The sequence below is a fragment of the Ascidiella aspersa genome, chromosome 1 (assembly GCF_963924565.1).
Source record: "Ascidiella aspersa chromosome 1, kaAscAspe10.2, whole genome shotgun sequence".
Taxonomy (NCBI): domain Eukaryota; kingdom Metazoa; phylum Chordata; class Ascidiacea; order Phlebobranchia; family Ascidiidae; genus Ascidiella; species Ascidiella aspersa.
Genome location: NC_139447.1, coordinates 35647170 through 35668893, shown reverse-complemented (window position 1 = coordinate 35668893; position 21724 = coordinate 35647170). Strand labels below are relative to the sequence as shown.

General features: G+C 35.6%; 1 protein-coding gene across 1 annotated transcript; it reads left to right on the top strand.

Moving 5' to 3' along the window:
* Window positions 1–1617: 1617 nt before the first annotated feature.
* LOC146170275 (uncharacterized) lies at window positions 1618–3133 on the top strand. The gene is made up of 2 exons (XM_083388065.1): window positions 1618–1751; window positions 2719–3133. The coding sequence occupies exons 1-2, from the start codon at window positions 1618–1620 to the stop codon at window positions 3131–3133; spliced, it is 549 nt and encodes a 182-aa protein (XP_083244191.1).
* The last annotated feature ends 18591 nt before the right edge of the window (window positions 3134–21724 follow it).

The window sequence follows — 21724 nt, the reverse complement described above, 5'->3', positions numbered from 1 at the left end:
AAATCCCCGACGACCGATTGCGATTATAAAAATATTAAAAATGATATATTGCTAAAGTCTACGTTATTCAAAGTAGTTTTAAAGTTTTTTTTACATATTTAACAGGTAATTGTTTAGGAGCATAATTGTGTTTTAGAAAACACACAAAAGTGTTTTATTGCAGGGAGTCGAACCGTTTGACTTTTCCGGTTCAGGTTCGGTTCGGGTTCAAGGATTTTTTCGGAATCCGGTTCAGTTCCGGTTTCGGTTTTCAGCATTTTAAAAGTTCCGGTTCAGCTCCGGTTCGACCATCGTTATTTCAAAACCGGTTCATAACGTTCCGGTTCAATATGTTTGCGTTAAATATAAAAATATGGGTCCATAAATGTAGAGAATAATCTTTGAATTGTAGGTCATTTAATCTAAGTTCCGTGACTTATTAAAAAAACAGCAACTCAATATTGAAATATCCAAATAATAAAAAATAAAAAATGAACGATATTTTTATTCAATATTCATATTTTTTCATAAAATTTCGAACTAACTTGACTCTGTAAAATAGAAGTTGTGACGTCATGCTGGAGCGAACCGCTTTTGTTTACAGGTTCGGGTTCGGTTAAGGTTCAGGTACTTTCAAATTATTCGGTTCAGTTCCGGTTCGGGTCCTTAAAATCTTATAAAAACCGGTTCAGGTTCGGTTACGGTTCGGAAAGAATTGACCCAAAACCGGTTCATAAAGTTCCGGTTCGGTTCCGGTTCGACTCCCTGTTTTATTGTCAGGAACAGATTTGTTGAACAGTTGCCTTTGATACAAAATGGTGTAAAAACTCGGCGGCGGAAGACAAGTTACGCTTACTATAATTTATTTCATAGAAAGCAAGGCAATGTATATTTTGTAAAACATTTGTAGTCTGACTGTGTTTCAATTTGTTTATCTTTCATGTTTATTCTCTTCCTTATACATAAGGAAAATTTGCGGGATGCTTGCTACTAAGTCCAAAATTAACACTGCTATGCCGATAGACTCAACGAGCGTTAATGTATAATGACAAATATATTTTGTTTCATTCATACAGTTAGATAAAATAATGTTTTCCAACCTTTTCACTTTTTTCCGTTCTAAATAAATCCCGTAATGATCAAATGTGTGATCATAATTGGAACACGTTAGGTTTAAAGCACAGCTTTCAGAGATTGACGCAGGAATGAAATAATTGCATTACAAATGAAATAAATTCGATTTGGCCACAAAACAAGCATGACGAGACCGTGTTATTAGTATTGATAGCGCGTAATTAAAACCAGGTGTTGTTTCTATGCTACGACCCGTACAATTCTCCAATCTCTACAGTTGGTCCACTCGTTGCTTGAAGTGGAAGTTTCTCGATGTCGCTATGCAAACAAGCCTAGTGGCCCTCTCAAATATGGCACCATGGTGATGCAACAGAACGTCTATTGTTTCGTCACTGAACATGCATCGATCCTGTGAGTTGTGTTGAGGGTGCTCAAAATGTTAAAGTATCATTTCGTCATTCGCGCCTTTCGTATACGTGGCCATAACTTGCTGGTGTATTCGATGTACAAGCCTATAAAGATACAACGCCAACAGGTGCAGACATAAAGAAAATATCGACCAGGATGGACGCTACAATTAAGGTTGCGGTTTGGGCGCTAATCGTTGTGCTAGTGGCCGGACAGTTCAGCGACATTTTGCAAGCAGGAATGATGGAGGCAGGAATTATTTCGAAGAAGATTGAAATAAGCGACGCGTGGTAAAATAATCTTATTTTATTAAATACCGTACACTGTTTTTAAAATTAAATTTCGCGATGCAATTGTATTAGGATTGCAAAAAATACTTTTTGATATGGAATAAATAGACCAAATGAGAATTCTTATTTCAAATATTAGTACACCTATGGTCAAACATGACAGGTAGTATTTATATTAATGTCACTTTACTGCCAAATTTGTGTTTTAAAGCCACTATTTAAATAAGTTGCTTTAATTTTGTTCTAATGTACCACACAGACGATTTTATTTTAGGGAGTTAGGCAAAGTACAATTTATATTGACGGCCCTAAATATAACGTATGGCCAAACACTTAATGAACAACGCAATATTTTACAAAATTACAATATTTAACACGTTACATCTTACACTAAAACCCTTAGTTAAAGTTAATTGAACCATTTATACAATTGTGCAGAACTTGAATCTGGTCATTCGAAGTCGCTTTTAGTTAACTCGTTTGTTTATTCAAATGTATTAGGAAATAACAAATACTGATTAGGAAATAACTATTAGCATTGGCGTATAATGAGTTTCTTCTTTAAACCTGTTGTAAAAAACGCCTGATGCTATGATATTTTTTATCCGTAGCAAATACAATATTTTTATTTTAGGGAAGTTAGGGAAGGTAAATTTATCTTGGCGGTCCTAATTATAACGTATGGCCAAAGATTAAACGAACAACGAAATATTTTGGAAAAAACAATATTTAACACGTTGAATCTGAAACAAAATCCCTAATAAAAGTTAATTGAAACATTTACAGCCTACAATTGTGCAGAAATTGAATCTGGCCATTCGAAGTTTAAGTCAATTCGTTTGTTTAATCACATGCATTAAAAAAATGCTCATTAGGAAATAACTATTAGTCTTGGCGAATGACCAGTTTCCTCTTTGGGCAATTGTTCTGAACAACGCCTCATACTTTCTGCTATTTTTATCCACAGCAAATACGACATGCTGCCGATTTGGTTCAAGGACGTCCTTAACTGCGAAAAACAGCCTAAAACGAAATCGGAAAAAGCCACCGAGACAAAAAAGAAGCTCGACTTGAAACTAGACCTGGGCGATGACTTGATGCAGCAGATCAAATTCGAGACAAGGGAGAAAACTTGCACCGAACAAATAGTCGACTATTTCAACAAGCTCTGGCTGCGTTTGAAGAGGCTACTTCTGCTTGAGAACATCACTATGCCGTGTCTTTTCGGCGACTGCGACATGGACAAGAAGATCAAGCTGGAAAAGCAGAAGTACGAGAATCTGCTCGGTAGGAAGGTGGACGCCAGAGAGCCGGACCAACATGTGGAAACTCAAATTAAAAAACCGGACACGATTGAAACCAAAAGGAAGCCGGACTTGTGAAATGAACAGAGTGTGACGATTATGTCTCGCTATTACCAGCTCCTGTCCAAGTAGCTGTATGCGTCTATTTAAAAGGGTCGAGGCGCGATTAGCATCCTTAAAATTGATATGCTAACGTTTTCGGCCTTTACTATACATTCTGCTAACCTTGACCTGTTAAATCACATTTTGTGATTTTAATTTGAAGAGCCCTCGCCGCTTAGCAATAGGCCTATTTTCCCTTCTCTGTTCCCCTTTGCAGATTACCATGCCCACTATAAAACACTGGAAACACGACATTTTTTTAATACGCTAGATTAGACCAAAATAGCTGCCTTAACAATTTACAAGTTCTTTGTTGTACAAATCAATTTGTTCGGGTAGGGCACAATTTACAATATATAATTTAGTACCATAATAGTATAGCTTCTGCCTTTTCCACTTTTACTTGTTTTAACAAATGGTGTTGGTTTTGTGAGCCAAACGTTTTCTGTGATAAGCTTCTTTTCGTATAGCCAATACCATTTGTATCTACAAAGGCAAATTTTTTTGTACTCTCCCTATGGCCAGCAGCTATCCTTAGCTGTGTTTTCTGTTACTATTTTCGTTTGTATTAGTTTTATATTACCTTGAACGCAATAAAAAAATAAAAATGTTACTGTCTTAACGTAATGACATATAGAAGTTATTAAATATAGTATATAAACTACCAAATGACATCCCCTAAGGGCCTATGGTATGGCTGACTCAAATTTAATAAAACACTGCAACAACCCTTTAAAATAACACTACTAATGAGACAAAGTTTTTCATTGAAAACAGGGAGAGCAATTCCCGTAAATAAAGTAAGATAAGTATGCTACAGGTAAGTTAATTTAAGTAACGTGTGTACTAAATATAGATTAGGCAATGACTTAGGTAAGGAAAAGAATAAATAAAAATTACATCGGAAAAAAGTTATTTAACATTGACTGTCGAAGTTTAGTATAAACGATGACTCATGGTTCATGTGATTATTGTTAATAGATAAATTTATCAGCTATTTTTGTTAAAAAGCTCATTAAACGAATCTGAATATTTTACGAAACTACTAGCTTCGTGGCAAGTAAAATATTTTTTTTGTGGAATATACATACTTTAACGTTAAAACGTATAATTGAGTAGTATTTTTACAAGAAGCAAAATTGCTTGATTCCACCAAGGTTAGAAACTTGTAAAACAAGTTTCACAAATCAGTGGTAAGTGGCGAGACATGTTCAAGCGATAATGAAAGGTCCGATGCTACTCAGCTTTAATTTCTCCATCTGAAGACTTCGCCTTTTTCGAACTGGACTGCAGGCCTGCGAATACAATATTTAGTCCAGGAATATGACAAAAAGATTTAAATTGCTACAAATTTTTCAGTCTTGAATACAAATTACGGATTTTGTTTAGCAGTGTTGTTGAGTCTTTTTTAAATAAATTACGTCCAAGTCAGGTCATTTGAATAAGTTGAAAAAGGCAAGTCCCCCATATTAAACTTATTAAATCAAGTCATTGACATAAAAATAAAACATTAAAGCATATAAAATCTACTTAGTGGAAACCCATAACTTTAACCCAAGTCAATTGACACGATGATTTAAAAGCAATTAAGTCATTTGAGTAAAAGACTTTCTCAACCAAAGTCGGGTCATTTCGTCCAAAAGACTTTTAACCAAATCAAGTCTTTTTTTCACTTAGGCCAAGTCAGCCACTGAGCTCAAGTCATTACAACATTGTTGTTTAGTAAAATTATCACCTGGCAAGAGCAGGACTCGGCGGCAGGATTGCACACTTTGGTTTCGCAGTGAAGGTAGAAGAGTTGCTGGGAAGAGTCTAGAGCGCTCCACTCAAACATCACGAATGAGAATCTGGCTTCGGTCGAAAGGCAGTTTTCCTCCACCAAGTTTGCACCAGATAAACCCAAGGCGTCCATAGCAGGACAACTGAATCAAAAAGGCATAGAACCCATAAGGCTTCATACTTAAGGGATTAAGTTTATTACAAAAAACGTTCACTAACTTAATTGCTCTCAAGACATTCTCAATATTTTTATATATAACAATATTCCTTTTTATTTTCAGTACCGGTAACCCAAAAAAATCATTATACTAAAAAATCATTACGTTAAAGTTAGGCGATCTGTGCCGCCAATTTTGTAATGTACTTTCATACCAATTAGATACCGTTGTTTAAAACGCATTCATTTTGACAAATATTATCTACCACGGGTTAATAATAACTTTTTGTTGGCGGACCTTTGTCAGTGGACTGTGCGTCAATTTTGTCCCGTACAAACTGTTTTTCACGGACGAAGAAACTTACAAATTAAGCCCGGAAATTAGCAGGCAGTTAGTCTTATTGAGATGGCAACGGTTAATGATTCCCAGTTTAATATTTACCTGTCAGTCAGTACTTTGTATTGTATTGCGTCGCCAGGATTAGAAGATGGGGTTAACCAGCAATTGATGGCCTGCAAAAAAGGTTGGCCCTGTTTACAAACATGTCATTCAGTTATATCTTTGCTTCTAAGATTAAATAAAATAGAGGGGGCGTCGCAGTGTATATATATTTTACGTAGCCAAACCAAAAGAATAGGCGATTGGACTTGCCAATACCGTATGGCAATATAATGCACATCCAATATAATATACGGAACCTTTATTTTCTACTGCACGCCATCTCATTTTTGTTGCGATTTGTAGTGCAGCAAGTTTCGATTTTTAGTGTATTTTTTACTTAAGTGCAATGTGCGTTGTCTTAATCTGGATTGTAACTATTCACCAGTCAGCCATTTCTAAAAAAATGACAACCTGGAATCAATATTAGTCATTGGGAATTAAAGATTACATCCATGGGCTCACAGTGTAAGAAATAACTTAAAAAGTGTTCTGTTACTGATTGAGTGCAACAAACAATTTGTTCACCTGCAAAACTACTCCATATATTTGAACTGTGCTCATCTTAACATAAACCCTGTAACCAGCGCTTATTGCAGCAGGTTGTGATCCAGTTATTGCTTGGGTGTAAGATGAGTCGCTGTATGCAGCCATGGTCAGCTCCTGATTCGAAGTTCCTTTAATTGGGTTCGTTTCGATAAGGCACCTGAAATATGATCGATACAGTGGGTTTAAGTTAGTTTAAAAGTTCAGTTATACATCTTGTTGTGACAGACAGTGCATAGCCAAGGAATAACCAACATAAATCAATTGGCCGAAGAGGTTTTACTTGCAAAAAGGCATTTATCGTATTATGAATAGAAGACCGCTATAAGATTTAAATTTGCTCATCTTATATATTTTTTGCAATAAAACAATTATAACCTGCAAACTTTTAGTTTAATGGAAAAATAACAATATACAAAAACCTGGTGATTGCGTCTAGTTAACCTTAAATATTTAAACAGTAGGAAGTCTAACAACTTAAGTTACAAATCAGCATTTAAGAAAAGTATCATTAAAAAATTGCCACCTCAAGTAGTCAAAAGACCGCACACGTTAAAAATCCTTTATTAAATAGTTTTGCGTATTCATAGTGTTATAGATCCACCCGAGCTTGTTGACAGCTTGCAGCAAATCTTGTAAAGTGTTGTTGAAGGTGCACGAAAAGTCGATTGAAATTCTCGGCGGAGATCGAACGATTAACCTGCTTTTACCAACCGAAGCTTTCTTAATTGACACCAGGCGATGAGTGAAGGTCGTTGTGGTTTCCGTTTTCTAGTAAAGATAACATATACGAAGTGTAAAGTTTGAATGTTAGAGTGCGTAAAACGTATTCTACTAAATTTTTATGCATAATTTGCTGTAAACAAGTGATTTTGATCTAAACAAGTCATTTTGAAATGACTTAAGACCCAGCCAAATCATTTGTTAAATAACTTAAGTTTACTCTCTTAAAAAAATAACAAGTCAAGTCCCAGTAAAATTATAGTAATCAGTTGCCCATGCTGAGTCCCAGTCAAGTCATATAAGTCGAGCAAGTCAACTCCAAGTCAAATTACTGATTTCAAAAAACGATAACAATTAAAATAGGTAAACTTGTCCGATTATGAGAAATAACTCCAAGTCAAGTCATTTTGTCCTAAAGTCTAAATTTATTCTTCAAAATGTTTATGTATAATTTGCAGTGTTGTAAACAAGTTATTTTGAACACAGTCAAGTCATTTGTGCAATAACTTAACTTAAATAACATGTGAAGTCGCAGTCCAAATTTTCAATTGCCCTTTAAAACCTAGTTAGCCCAGTAAAATCAACTCTAAGGCACTCATATTTAAATAAATCGATAAACTTTAGAATAGGTAAAAAGAAATAGATAAAATCCTATTATGAGCAATAAATTAAAGTAAGGAAAGTTTATTTTAAGTGCACTTAAGCCAAGTCATTGACTTAAATCATTAAAATAATGTTAAGTCGGTATTAGTAAATCTAAATAGCCTCTTGTGTACAACTAGGCTTACTAAATAGCTGTTTTGTGAGTCGAAGAGAATTACAAAATTCAAAACTATCCATCATACCGTGATTCTGCTCCCGCAAATCTTAGTAGCGAGAAGATTCGAGATAACGATTCTTCCTCTGTGTGGGCTCATTGTGACGTAGGGGTCGCGACGCATTTTGCACTCTCGCGGAACGCCACTGATCTGTGACGAAACAAAGCATGTAAAAAGTGACTAGTGAAGGACATAAATGACAAGACTAGTACACCGAAAAGCCATCGCAGACTCGTCGAATCTTTCGATCTATGATGCAAGCAAGGTAAGCCAGAAAAATAACTTGTCTGGGTGAGATTCGAACTCACGACCTTCGATCATACCGGGACCGACGCTTTACCAATTGAGCTGCACAGGCACATATGTGTGTGTGTCTTTCATATCAAAGACTAAGTTTACCTTGTTCAATGGGCTGTGCGTGAAATTTGTTCCGTACAAAACCAGATGCTTGAGTTTGTATCCTCGGACAAAGAGTGGACACAGATCCAAGCTAGAATAATATTGCACAACTTGTATGTGGCAAAAGCTTTTTGAAAGCTTCTTAAATTACCCTATTTGTCTAAAATTGGGCTATATTTATGAAGTCTAGATTTATGACTTTATGCAAGTTACCTTATAGAAGCGTGTATTCCACATTCCACTTCGATGTTGAGTTCTTTCTTTAAATCAGTTGTCGAATCCCACTTTTTGCTGTTGTTGAACGAACTACAGTCTAAATTGACAACGTGAGACACAACACTAGTTTTAATCCAGGGTTAGGGTTGAAATTAGACCGAAATGATTCGGATAAAAGATGACTTAGTCAATGTATGGAGTCTGTGAACTGTGTTGTTTTGCCCGCATACTATACAGCGTCCAATGCGGCCATGTTATTTGTTAATAACAAGACAAATAGATCTGCAGCTGTTAGGTAATTCTATTAAGTCATTTTGAAATAACCTGTCCAAGTCAAAAAAAAGTGACAAAGTCAAGTCTCAGTCAAGTCATTATTAGAGCAAGTTTATGTTAAAAGAAACAGTTAGTTTGACCCAATTCATTCGACTCAATGACTCAAGTCTAAGTCAAGAAGTAATTTTACCGAAATTAAGTCAAGTCAAGTCATTTGAAAACAGTAATTTAAGTGCACTAGAGTTACGTCATTTAACTTAGGCCTAAATCATTTAACCATAAATTTTAATTAGATCAATTAAAAACAATCCTCGCGATATTTCCAATATTTAAGAAGTCACTTGTTGTATCCAAATTGCTGGTTATTTTGACCTTACATATTTAAATTTTGTATGTTGCTGGTTAATTCCTGTGATTTGCATTGCAATTTCCTCTTAAAACACGTTTTAATAAAAAAACAAAACAGAAAGTGAATTTCTGTGGAAATAAATACATCCTCTTTAACCTGGCATCCTGGACGGCCGGGGTCCACTGCTCACGCTACCCCCCGGCGAATCACTTATGACGTCACAGTTAGGTGAGGAGTAGTTTCTGTCGCAGAAGCAGTTTCCAAGGTCGTCGCAAGTCTGGCGATAAAAAACAAAATAGTGCAAGGGAAACAAAATAGTGTAAGTCATAAAAAAATTGTAAAGATGATTTCTAAAACAAACAGTTTTTGACAAGTACTATAAACATGATTTATGGCTCACTATGAAAATGGTGCCTCATAGTTAATATCGTTAAAGTTAGAACTTGTGGCTCGACAGTTAATGTTTTTCGCTAAAAGCGTGTTTGCTGGTAAGGTGTTGCCAATACAAGGACTGTATAGAAAAATGAACTCTGTAACGTCACAACTATCAGAAATATTGTCCAAAAATAAAATCGGCGCGCTCACCTTGCTCATGTTATATTTTAGAGATGCTGCTTTTCAACGTTTTTTCGATGTCCCTGACTTCTTAAATTGCATATTTACTTTAGGGCACCCAAAAAGTGTGTGGAAACCATTATTAAAATGGTCTACGCATATGACTTACCCCGTGGGTTGTGTTGCACATATTCGCGCATACATCTGGCAACCTCGGACCACACAATCCTTGCTGACATTGCTGCAAAATATAAAGCCATATGTTACTTTACTCTTCGTGTGTTAGATCACACGTGGCAGTGGGTACTGAGCCAGACGTGGACAAACTGCGGCTCTTTGACTTGAGTTTAGTTGCTCTTTTATGACCGTAAAGTTTAGGAGTAAAGTAAAAAGTGACCTAACACTGAAATTAAAAAACAAGGGGCTTCACAAACTGTTGACAAACTGTATTTTTAAGCGGAGTGGATTTCTCACAACCGTGCTTCATCAGGTTAGAATAGGATTCTTACTTCTCACAGATTTTGATTCTTACTCTTACTCTGACCTGATGAAGCACGGTTGTGTGAAAGCTCGTCAACTGACAAAAATGTAATTTGTCAACAGTGCCATTTATTCTTAGTTTTTGAATAAGAAAAATACGGCAATGTTTTTAATAACGAATGTTATTGTGACAAATGGACGCCGTATTAAGCTAGTTTACCCTGATATGAAACATTGTAGTGTTTGTACTTCAAATAACCAAAACACAACGATGTTCTGCTCTTCACATGGCTTTAAAGAACGTTAATAATTTCCATTCGTTTCCATGTTTTTTTTTAATTCTACGTGGCTTCCAGATCCCACTCTCGCGTGGTTGGATAAAAATAAACTTTTATGCGGCTCTTTAACCTCACGAATTTCAGTATTCAGCTGTCGGGCAGCCAAAAATGTCCAGCCCTGCCCTATAGTATTGTTGAGTAATTTTACTTTCGACAGGGTTGGATTTTGGCCGCTACACCTGACCTAACCAATGCAAGTCGAATAATTTTTTAAAAAATAGAAGAACCACCTAGGACATTAAGCTTTAAAAATCATAAGTATTATTTGAAATACGGCGATTACAGGTTGAGCAACATATGTCATGCAGGCAACTATTTTCTTTAACTAAAAGCAGGACTTCTTAAACTGGCGTCCATTGACTCCCTCGGGGTACGTGAACTAGTTTTAGGGGGTCAATGACACCCTTATTGAAACATTAGTGTAAATTTAAAATGTAATCATTTTTTTAAAGAGTTTTATTAAAAATAAAATGTTTTTGCACTGAATGTATATTTAAACTTCATAGCGCTTTCACAATTTTTTGACTGGAAACAGCAGATTTTTAAAGTATATTTGTATTGTGATATCAATTTATGACGTCGTCTCTAAAATTCCTTGCCTACACTGGTCAACGCAAAGCAAAATCATTTTTTAGAGGTCTGTGGTAAAAAAGTTTAAGAGACCCTAATTTATAACTCGTCGAGGTCACTTACTCCAGATGTTCCGCACAGGGATCCCTCGCTGACGTAATAATCTGGTGACGTCACACCGAAGAAGCAGGTGCGATTCACGCCCATCGCGTCCACGTATCTCGTCAGGTAGAACTTTATGTCTGAATTGGAAAAAATCCGTTCTTTCGAAATGTTGTCGCAAAATATTCGCCCGCACTCGGCGTCGCTGCAAGGAAACAGGCATTGTTTTACAGCAGTGATTCCCAAACTGTGTACCGCGGTACACTAGTGTGCCTCAAAGATTTTGAAGTATGCCGCGAAACTTTTTGCAATTTCGGAAAAGAGAGTAATTTGTATTACCAATAGGCATACACACAAGCATTTTAGACTTAAATACGCACTATTCATTACAAATTACTAATTTTGAGACACTTACATATAGTTTGTCGTGTGTTAAGGGTGATTGTAAAATTACTCTTTTGTTGTTCTGGTAAAAGGGTGCCGCGAAATATTTAAGATTTTTTAGTGTGCCGCGAGCTAAAAAAGTTTTGTTTTAAAGTGTTGTAAACTTTAGGATGAATTAAATTCCATTCAAATCCTTTTTTTATAAATTAAGTACAAGTCAAGTTTGTCTGAATCAATAAACAGTCAATTCTAAGTTATATCCTTGTTTAAAATTAAACTTGAACTTTTAAAATTGGTATTCCGATTATGAGCTATAACTGAACTAACAAATAACACAAAGCTCAACATTATAGCAAGCTTATTATTTTACAATGCACAAATTTCACACTTAACACAGCTAACTGAGCAAGGAAATTCAGCAGTATAAGAGTGTTTTGTAGTTAAACTTACGAAAAAGTTGGACAAGGTTTGAAGGCATTTCCAGGCAGAGTTCCGCAGTTCCCAAACATATCGGTCCTGAAGTTCAGGAACGTGCACCTCGGTTCGCCGACAGTTGCGCCTGTAACAAAACAAAGAATAACACTGCTTTATTTCGAAATTATACAACGCAAAGCTTTTACAACAGGTTATTGATCTTTTCTTGTTGGCTAATCTAGTTTATAGCGTTGAGACCTCGGATGCCTTCGTTTATTCAGGATTATAGTGCAGGAAAGACCAAACTAGAAAAAAACATAAAGCCTGCGGTGAGTGTAGCGTATTTTACAACTAATTTTTACGCTGCATAGAAAAAAAAAGGAATATATTAAGTATATTAATATAAATTCTTCAACATATAGTACATTCTCATGGTAAAACGTTTGGCCAGTTAACTGGTTGATCAAAATACTCCTTACACCGGAAAATTGATTTGTCACATAAATCGTCACATTCAATGTAAGATGCACAATGCACACACGGTCACACATATGTATGTTAACAACTGTGATCTAGTCCTTCGGAAGCTGCTTTTTGACCAACGATTACGGCTTACATATCATAGTACACTGATAGCCATTGCTGACTAACCCAGTGGTTCACACTTTTTTTTTCTTTCGTGGCCTATTTACGTTGCAAAAAAATCTGTGGCCAAATAGTTTTATGTAAGAAAAAAATGTAAAATAGGTTTACAACAAAACACAGCAGGACATATTTAAAAACAGATTATTTATTCAATTGTGCATTAGTGAGATACTTGCAGCCGAACAATGAATTTACATTCCTTTTTAATTCCTCCATAAGTCATTATTTCTGTAAAATTAAATATAGTGACAAAAATGAAACTAAATTTAGCGTTTTTAAATTGGTCTGTGGCCCACCTCAAAGGTTATTACGGCCAACCAGTGAGCCATGGCCCACTGGTTGAAAACCGCTGGGCTAACCGATTCTGTCCATCAATGGTGCAAGCAGGGCAGGCTAGAAAACAACTATAGCCTGCAGTGAGGTTCGAACTCACGACCTCCGGCCATACCGGGCGTTTGCAGTATATGTCTCAGATACAAAGACATTGGAAACAGCAAACGAAGGCAGATTACGGCAGTGTTCATTTACAACTTACCTATGCCAAATAGTAACTTGCATTGTCGTTGTCTGTTCAGGCAGTAACCGTTTTTGCATGTTCCGCTGTCTGCTTTGCACAGCACCCCATCTTTCTTCGTACGGTCATCGGGGCACTAAATTAACGGCAAGTATTCTCAAGACTCTATAACGCAAAAGGTAAGCAACTGCACTAAAGAACGGCGTAAGTTTTTTCACTGATGGCTGTTACGAGAATGCTATAAATGGCGTATTTTAAAAATTGTGCTAAACGTAAAATCAATCCAAAACGATTTTGAAGTCATAAGTATTATTTTTTAAGAGCTAAAATAACACTGAGTTGTCATTGAATTTAAATTTGTACTCGCCAGTCTGGCGAGTGTCAATCAATTAGCACACGTCTATAGGCGAAATAAGTCTCGCAAAAAACGAGACGTCGTATGTGATTTCAGCGCAGATGTTTAAAAATGTTTTTTTTTAGTAAATGTTTTAACTATTGATTTAATAATTGCAGTGTGTTTTACATGGTTCTACTATGGTCGGCCTACCGACTATTAATTGCGTAGTTTTCGTTTACCAGATTCTTGTCTAATTCGGTGTTTTTTAGTTGAGCAAGCGCGGACCTGAGCGATTTACGAAACAGTGCTTAACATAATTTGTTGCAGTATGACAAATTTGTTTAAATTCGGCTGATAACATCATGTGCTTAACTTAACTGATTTTAAATGATACGGTGCTGGGAGTCACCGTATTGTCATACTCAAAGATTGCGCGGCCTAAATGTGTAAAGCGCTATTTATAAACAAGTTGTTTTTTACCGTCGAATGGTCTCGGTATAAATGAACATATTTAAGTTGAATTTTCGTGAATAAAAAACACCAAATTGACTTAGAGCATTTAGGACTGAACGTTCACCGTGAGGTTGGTTCCGTCGCAGTACTCGGGAAGGTCGCAGTCAAGGTCACAGAGTTGCCTGCACGTGGTGCCGGGAGGTGATGGCTTGCAAGTTTTCTGGTCGCAACAAGCTTCCCCGTCGCACTTGGCGAAATCCCACAGCCGGCAAGTGTGCGGGTTGCAGCACAAACTGTGTGTGGGTGTAGAAATTTATAAATTTAATATCCAGTAAGAAAATTAGTTTTAGTTTTCTGCAACAGGTCTCATATGTAAACAGATTTAAAATACATATTCTCGTGTTTTTGTTGGAAATTCTGACCTGTTTCTACAACTTTTCTGCAATTTGCAAAGTAGCATTTAGTAGTGGTTTCAACTATAAATACTCAATTAACCCTTGACGAAAAGTAAGAAAAACTGCAGCGCTTCCAGTAATGCCATTTGGCTTAAAATCGGTTCTATGTGGACTGAGCTTAAAAAATTATTTTAATGAAAATATTTATTCGGTTCTTTATATATTTAACTACAAGAAAGTTGTGCTAAATGAAATCGAGTTCATCACCAAACAACTGCAAGTGCTCTTTTTAAAATAAACTCTATACATGAACTTACCGTAATTTAAGTTTCGCAACTTACCTTGTACATTGAGTGCTTGTTCCGCAATCACATTCTTCGCCAGGTTCCACGAAGCCGTTACCACATCTAGTGTTGCGCAATAATAACGACGGGCCCGGTTTGTTTAGGAGACAGTGCCCAGTGCTGAGAGCCATCTCCTCGTTCGCCTCTTTCTTGCTGCAGTTCGAGAACCGCGGGTAGCCACTAAAAACACTTGAACTGTAGCTTATATGTATAGTGGAAAGAGTGCACATCACGCTGTTTAACAATAAAATGTAAAAATGTGAAGCATGTTTAGTGTGCAGTGTTGTAAACAAGCCATTTTGAAATGACATAAGTCGACCTCAAGTCATTTGTAAAATAAAAGTCCAAGTCAAGCCTTTGTGAACAAATAACAAGTCAATTCTCAGTCAAGTCATAATTAAAGCAATTCAATTCTAAGTCAAGTCCTTGTTATAAAAATTACACGTTAAGCTATTAAAATTGGGTAAACTTGTCCGATTATGAGCAATACCTTAACTAATACATATTCAAAGGGCAATAGATGGCAAGCATCTTGTTCTATATGACTTGGATAAATAACCCAATTTTACGAAAAAAATGCCTAATGAAAACACTTACTTTTAACCCAAGTCATTTGTCTAAAAAACTTAAGTCAAGTCATGTCATTGACTTAAGTCATTCCAACACTGTTAGTGTGTTCTTCGCCTTTTCGGAATGTGAAACAGTCTGTTAAAAAACAATATCGCAAAATCACCGCGCTAGACAAGTTAGCAGGACCTTTTAATTGCGATCTGCACATATAGAAGCATATATAGGTTAAATAAAATTAAATAGCATTTTTAGGTATTACTCGCCAGCAAGTTTGAGCCTTAAAAGTTCCTATGTGCCATGCGATTTGAACTCACCGCCATCTTTCATATGAGATTGCGTTCGAAACCCCCTTTGTTAGCAATCAAAAGTAATAAAACAAAAATTCGGTATACGAGCGGTTACTGCTTAGTTGTTTGTTAAATTTTATTGCAAAATAATTGGCAGAAAACGTTTTTAGATTTTATTTTGCTTTGCCGATGTGTTCTTTTTGTGTTCACTTCTCTCGTTAGCAGGGTTGTAATGTTACTATTTTCAAATAAATTTACTTAAATTAAGTCGGTTTGTTGAATGACTTGACTTTGACTTAAGTCATTTTGTAAAATGTTTCACATTTTCTGATATTATTAATCTATTAGTCTAAATTTGTGAACGTAAAGCATTAGGCTTATTTTTTCATTTTTTAGTTGAGTTATTTTGTTCACATACGGAAAAGTTTACCAATTTTACTGGTTTAACGTTTAACTTTTATGTCAATGACTCGTCTACTTGAAGTTGACTTGCTCTCGAAATGACTTGACTGGGACTTGACTTGGGCAATTGATGACTAGGACTGGGACTTGTTAGTTTAAAAAAAACTTACTTGGACTTAAGTTGTTTATTAGTGACCCGACTGGGACTTAAAATATTTCAAACTGACTTGTTTACAACATTGCGCGTTACCCTATCAGAGCGTTCATGAAGCACTTAGAACTCCCGTCGCAGAAACAAGTGGGAGGAACTTTGTCTTCGATCTGCGGTATGTCTTGATCGTGAGTCAATCCCAGAACGTGGCCGACTTCGTGGACCAGTACGAAGGTCGTGATATATTCGACGTTCCTGCCGCTTTTCTTGACCTTAGGAAGCAATTAAAGATCGAATGAAGTAAGTGTACATGCGCGATTGTGCGTGTGTAGCAGTGTTGTAATGACTTAAGTCAATGACTTGACTTAAGTGCACTCAAGTCACTGTTTTTAAATGACTTGACTTGACTTGAGTCTTTTGGGCAAATGACTTGACTTGACTTAAGTCATTTGGACAAATGACTTGGGTTAAAATAAATTGTTTTAATTAAGCAATTAATTATAAAATTGTGTTATTTAGCCCAATCTTTGCACTTAAAAGAATTTGCTTGTTATAGGCTGCTTTTATGTTATTTTTGACTTGAGTTGCTCATAATAATCGGAGGAGTTGCCGGTTTTCATAATTTAAAGTTTTTTGACAAGGGCTGGACTTGAAGTTGACTTGCTCTAATTATGACTTGACTGGGACTTGACTTGCGCAACCGATGACTTGGATTAGGACTTGACTTGTTATTTATTCAAAAAGCCTGACTTGTACTTAAGTTATTTTACGAATGACTTTACTGGGACTTAAGTCATTTAAAAATGACTTGTTTAGAACACTGGTGTTTAGTCTAATTTGGCTGCAACAGGCACTAAACCAGTGGTTCTCGACCTTTTTAGCTTACGGACCGGTAAAGTTTTAAAACAAATTTTGCGGACCGGTGGATCTTCAAAAATCGAAGTCAACCCTAAATGTAATTACGACAAAGGTATGCAATTTTAAAGCAAATAATTAAAACTTCAATTTAATGAGCAATTTGCTGCTATCTTTTTGATATCATACGTGTTATATGTGGTTCTATTAAAGTTTTTCATATACAACTGGTCAACGAGTTGTAGCCTAGAAATTGAGATATAACATAGTAATATATTTGATGGACCGGTAGAAAAGTTGTCCGCGGACCGGCGGTTGAGAACCAGTGCGCTAAATAGAATTCACATCTACATTTCTGAGCGCTTTCTACTGCTATAGAAAACATGGATTTTGTCATTTTACACTACGCAAAGCACCTACCTAAGGCATTTAGCAATACTTCTGAGGTAGTTTAATGTAAAGTATAGACACTAATCCAATCAATGGTTATATAAACGAATAAAGTTCAAGGTGGGCCATGCCTGGACTAGAGCAATAGTTTTTTGTTGGATTCCTGCTAACCACTAAATAGGGATATTTGGACATATATAAATTATTTTTACAGCGATTTAAAATGCAATGAGGGGAAGCTCAATTTTTTTACTTTTTTAAACTGTATAATTAAAATCAAACAGGTTCTTTAGGACAAGTAAATGAGATATTCAATAACATGACAGGCCAGTTCATTAGAAAGAAAAACTGAAACAACATTAGGTAAAATAAGCCAATTGAACGTTAGTTTTATTGTTAGATTTAAAAAGAAAATCGCCCCAAACAGGTTACCAAGTCGAGTCAAGATGTTAAACCAATGATTCTCAACCTTTTATGGCAATTTACAACGTGTAGAAAAATGTAATTTAATATATATTTTTAAATTGTACACAAATAATTTTATCAAAAAGCTTAAAATTTTGCCAAAATAAGATTCATGAAAATTTGTAAATACTTATCGGCAACCTTGAGCATTACAAATGGCACACCAGGGCGTCGCGGCACCCCGGCTAAGAACCACTGCATTAAACTGTCGCTATTGATTAAATAGATCACGGAGCACTTGTATACAAACAAACGTATCTTAGCATCCCACTTACGGTCGAGTAGCACGAAGCCCACGGCTGGCACATGCTCGAAAGTTTCGCCACTCCAACAGTCGTGTAATTTCCGTTAGTTATTCCATCACCGTAAGTGAGCAAAATCGAGAGGTCAGAGTTTTTCCAGATTGGATTCGAAGATGCGTTGTTGACCTGAGACGATCGGTAGACCGCGAATTCATCCAGAGCCTGAAGAAAAAGTTTGAGAACTTTGTCATCAATTCAAATTTTGCAGATTCGCAGTTTCAAGTTTTGCAGATTCGCAACTTGAAGTACACTTAAGTCACTGTGTTCAAATAACTTGTTTTGACTTAAGTCTTTTGACCCTAATGACTTGATTTGACTTGAGTCTTTTGGACAAATAACTTGGCTTGGACTTCAGTCATTATGTCAAATATTTTGGTATTAAATTAAGTGTTTTTCATTTAAAATGTATCACAAGTTTGCACATTAAACAATTTCATTGCTGCATATTGCGTTTGTGTTATTTTTCAGTTAAATTGTTGCTCAAAATCAGACTAGTTTACCAATTTTAATGGTTTACCTTTCATGTCAGTGATATGACTTTAAATTGACCTGATCTCGTAATGACTTGGGCAACCAATGATTTGGACTGGAACTTGTTATTTTTGCAAAAGACTTGACTTGGACTGAAGTTATTTTTCAAATGACTTGACTGGGACTGCAGTCACATCAAAATGACTTTTTTACAACACTGCAGATTCTAGTACGCATAATCAGGATCAACACAATATTCCAACATTTTCATGATCAATATGTTATTCCAAACAAGGACAAAACCATTTTATTAGTCCACTTATCTGTGTGGTGCCAACACTTTTTGGCTCCTGGCAAACAATAGAAAACGCAACTATAGGCTAGATTGCAGCATCCCTACCAGCATTGCTTTAAGAGGTTAACTGTAATGTTACAATACAACAGTATTGTATACTAGCCTACCTATTTTAAAATTACTTAAATCCTAGTAAAGCCTTTTGCAAAATTACTTGTCCAAGTTAAGTGATTTTTTTTAAGTACCAAGTCGAGTTCCAGTTCAAGTCATATTTTTGTCAAGTTTTTTTTTTCTTTTTTTTCCAGTCCACGTCACAGTTACCACAGGCAAGTTTAAGTCAAGTCGTCCATTCCAAATTAAGTCATGGGCATCAAAATAAATTTGATCAATAAAATTATTAAATTCATTCCATTCCAAACAATATTGGTAAACACCAATACCGAAACAAATAGAAAGAAACATTGGTAACTTTAAAAACCTAAAAGGAATAACCTATTATTTACGAAAAATGTTTTTTCAAATACTAAAAAATAATCTTAGTCATTTGCCCAAATGACTTGAGTCCAACTCAAGTCATTTATCCAAATGACTTCAATCAAGTTAAGTCAAGTTATTCGAAAATAGTGACATATGTGCTTAATGCAGCATATAAATATACGCAAAAACATTTCTTGATTTAACGTTTTGCAGACAAATTTATTTACACACAAATCTTCATATTGATAGGCTATAATTAATCACAATATTTTTATGATAATGAAACAATTTATTTGCTCCGGAAAAATTAAAACAAAATTTAACTTAAATGATTTCTATGGCGAACCTCTATTCCGGTCGTATTTATCGGGAAACTTGGATCAGTGAAATAAACGATGCTGCTCAGCACAGTCCTTATATTCAGCTGTTGGTAAAAGCAATCCATGTTGTTGGCGTAGTAGAGCAACATGGCGACAATCTCCGACTCGTTGAAACTGGAATACTGCAAAGTAACGAGGAAATTTAATAGGCAATACAGCAGTGTTGTAATGACTTAAGTTAATGACGTGATTTGGCTCAAGTGCGCTTAAGTCACTGTTTTTAAATGACTTGACTTGACTTAAGTCATTTGGACAAAATAACTTGACTTAACTTGAGTCTTTTGGACAAAATGACTTGACTTGACTTAAGTCTTTTGGACGAAATAACTTGACTTGACTTGAATCTTTTGGACAAAATGACTTGACTTGACTTAAGTCTTTTGGGCAAAATAACTTGACTTGATTTAAGTCTTTTGGGCAAAATAACTTAACATGACTTGAGTCTTTTGGACAAAATAACTTGACTTGACTTGAGTCATTTGGACAAATACCCTGGGTTGACATGAAGTGTTTCATTAAGCATTTTATTATAAATTGGTTAATTGTTCTTACGTTTTTCACATAAAACTATTTGCTTGCTGTATGTTGCGTTTCGTGCTATTTTGTAGATGAGTTACTGCACAGAATCGGACTACTAGTTTATCAATTTTAATAGTTTAACGTTTAATTTTTATGACAAGGCTTGAAATTGACTTGTTCTAAAACTTCACTGGGACTTGATTGTTATATATTCAAAACGGCTTGACTTAAACTTAAGTTCTTTTAAAAATAGCTTGAGCGGGACTTGAGTCATTTCAAAATGACTTGTTTACAACACTGCAAAAGCCTAAACATCAGTTACAGGAAGTGAAAAATAATTACCAAGGTAAAGTCGACCACAAACATCATCTCGATGTATTTAACCTCGTCTTCGATGTTTCGTTTCGTTCTTTTCTTTGCCCCGTCTGGAAAATAAGAATGTACAACAAGTAGAAGACAAGATACAACGCAAAAATTCATTTGTTTTAATGTTTGTTTGACTGTTTAGGCGTCATAATACGAAAACATAATTGAGTAAAAGAAAAAAAGAAATTTTTTTTGCTGCAAAATATTTTTCTTCTAATCGCAATCTTGTTTAACTCGGATATTTAGTTAAACGGATATAAAATAGATATTTATCTCTTTTAATGTATATGTCTGTATATTTTTTTAAAATAACCAAAAAATAAAACTTGTTGATTTACTTTAATATATTGTCAAGTTTAATGGTATGTCATGTGTAAATAATCTCTTTTTAATAATCATAACAAAACAATACCAAAATAAGTATATGTAGCCTAGTACCCATCATAGTTTGAACAAATTGCATCTCCTTTGCCCCTAGACTTTGTTCGTGCGACCCGCAACCGAACGATGGTTGCTCAAGCGTGTCGTTGGCTCCAAAGATCACGTGACGATTGACGTTATCGGGCTGTGGGCCGGGTTTAATGATTTGCATGTCGCCCAACATAATGTAGCCGCTGCGATACAAGAAATAACCTGGAGTAACGCAAGCGCAATTTGCGTAAATATTTTAATTTTTAGTTTCAAGCCCAGGGTCAGAATACCTTTGCTTTAGAAACCGTGAAATTTATTCAAGATGGTGAAACTGAAAAAAAAATCGTTTTTAAACCATTATATTTTAAGATATTTTATTGTGTCTTAAGATTCGCATTTTTATAATAGAAAAATAAAGTTAATTTCGTTCTGAGCTACAGTGGAGAAAAGCTGGAATGACTAAGAGTAAAATCCCTACAAACAATACAAGATGACTTCGAAAAGGCTTGCCGACCAAACATCCTGATCAGGATTATAATGTAAGCAAGGCCAGGCTAGAAGAAAACCAATAGGCTGGGGTGAGGTTCAAACTGATAACCCCTGTCAAACCGGGGCCGTCGCTCTACCAACTGAGCTAGACAGGCTCAAAGGCAGGGGTTCTTAAACTTTTTTTACCGCGGAACCCTAAAATTTGCTTTCATCTGGTATGGACCACTGTAGGCAAAAAAATTAAAAAATGACGTCATGAATTGACGTCATAGTAAAAATAACCTTGAAAAATTTGCTGATTTTGGTCCAAAAATGTAAAGGTGAAATGGAGTCTAAATACATTCAGTGCAAAACTGTTTTATTTTTAATTCAATTGTTTTCTTTAATAAATTGATTACTTCTTAAATATACACTAATATTTCAATTAGACCTTCATGGACCCCCAAAAACTAGTTCACGGACCACCAAGGGGTCCATGGACCCCAGATTAAGAACCCCTGCTCAAAG

Bases quoted from the DNA above. Each gene is read 5' to 3' on its own strand.
- LOC146170275 (XM_083388065.1), top strand. From the start codon at position 1,618: ATGGACGCTACAATTAAGGTTGCGGTTTGGGCGCTAATCGTTGTGCTA. The intron at 1,752-2,718 runs GTAAAATAATCT...TTTTATCCACAG, and splicing joins ATTGAAATAAGCGACGCGTG to CAAATACGACATGCTGCCGA.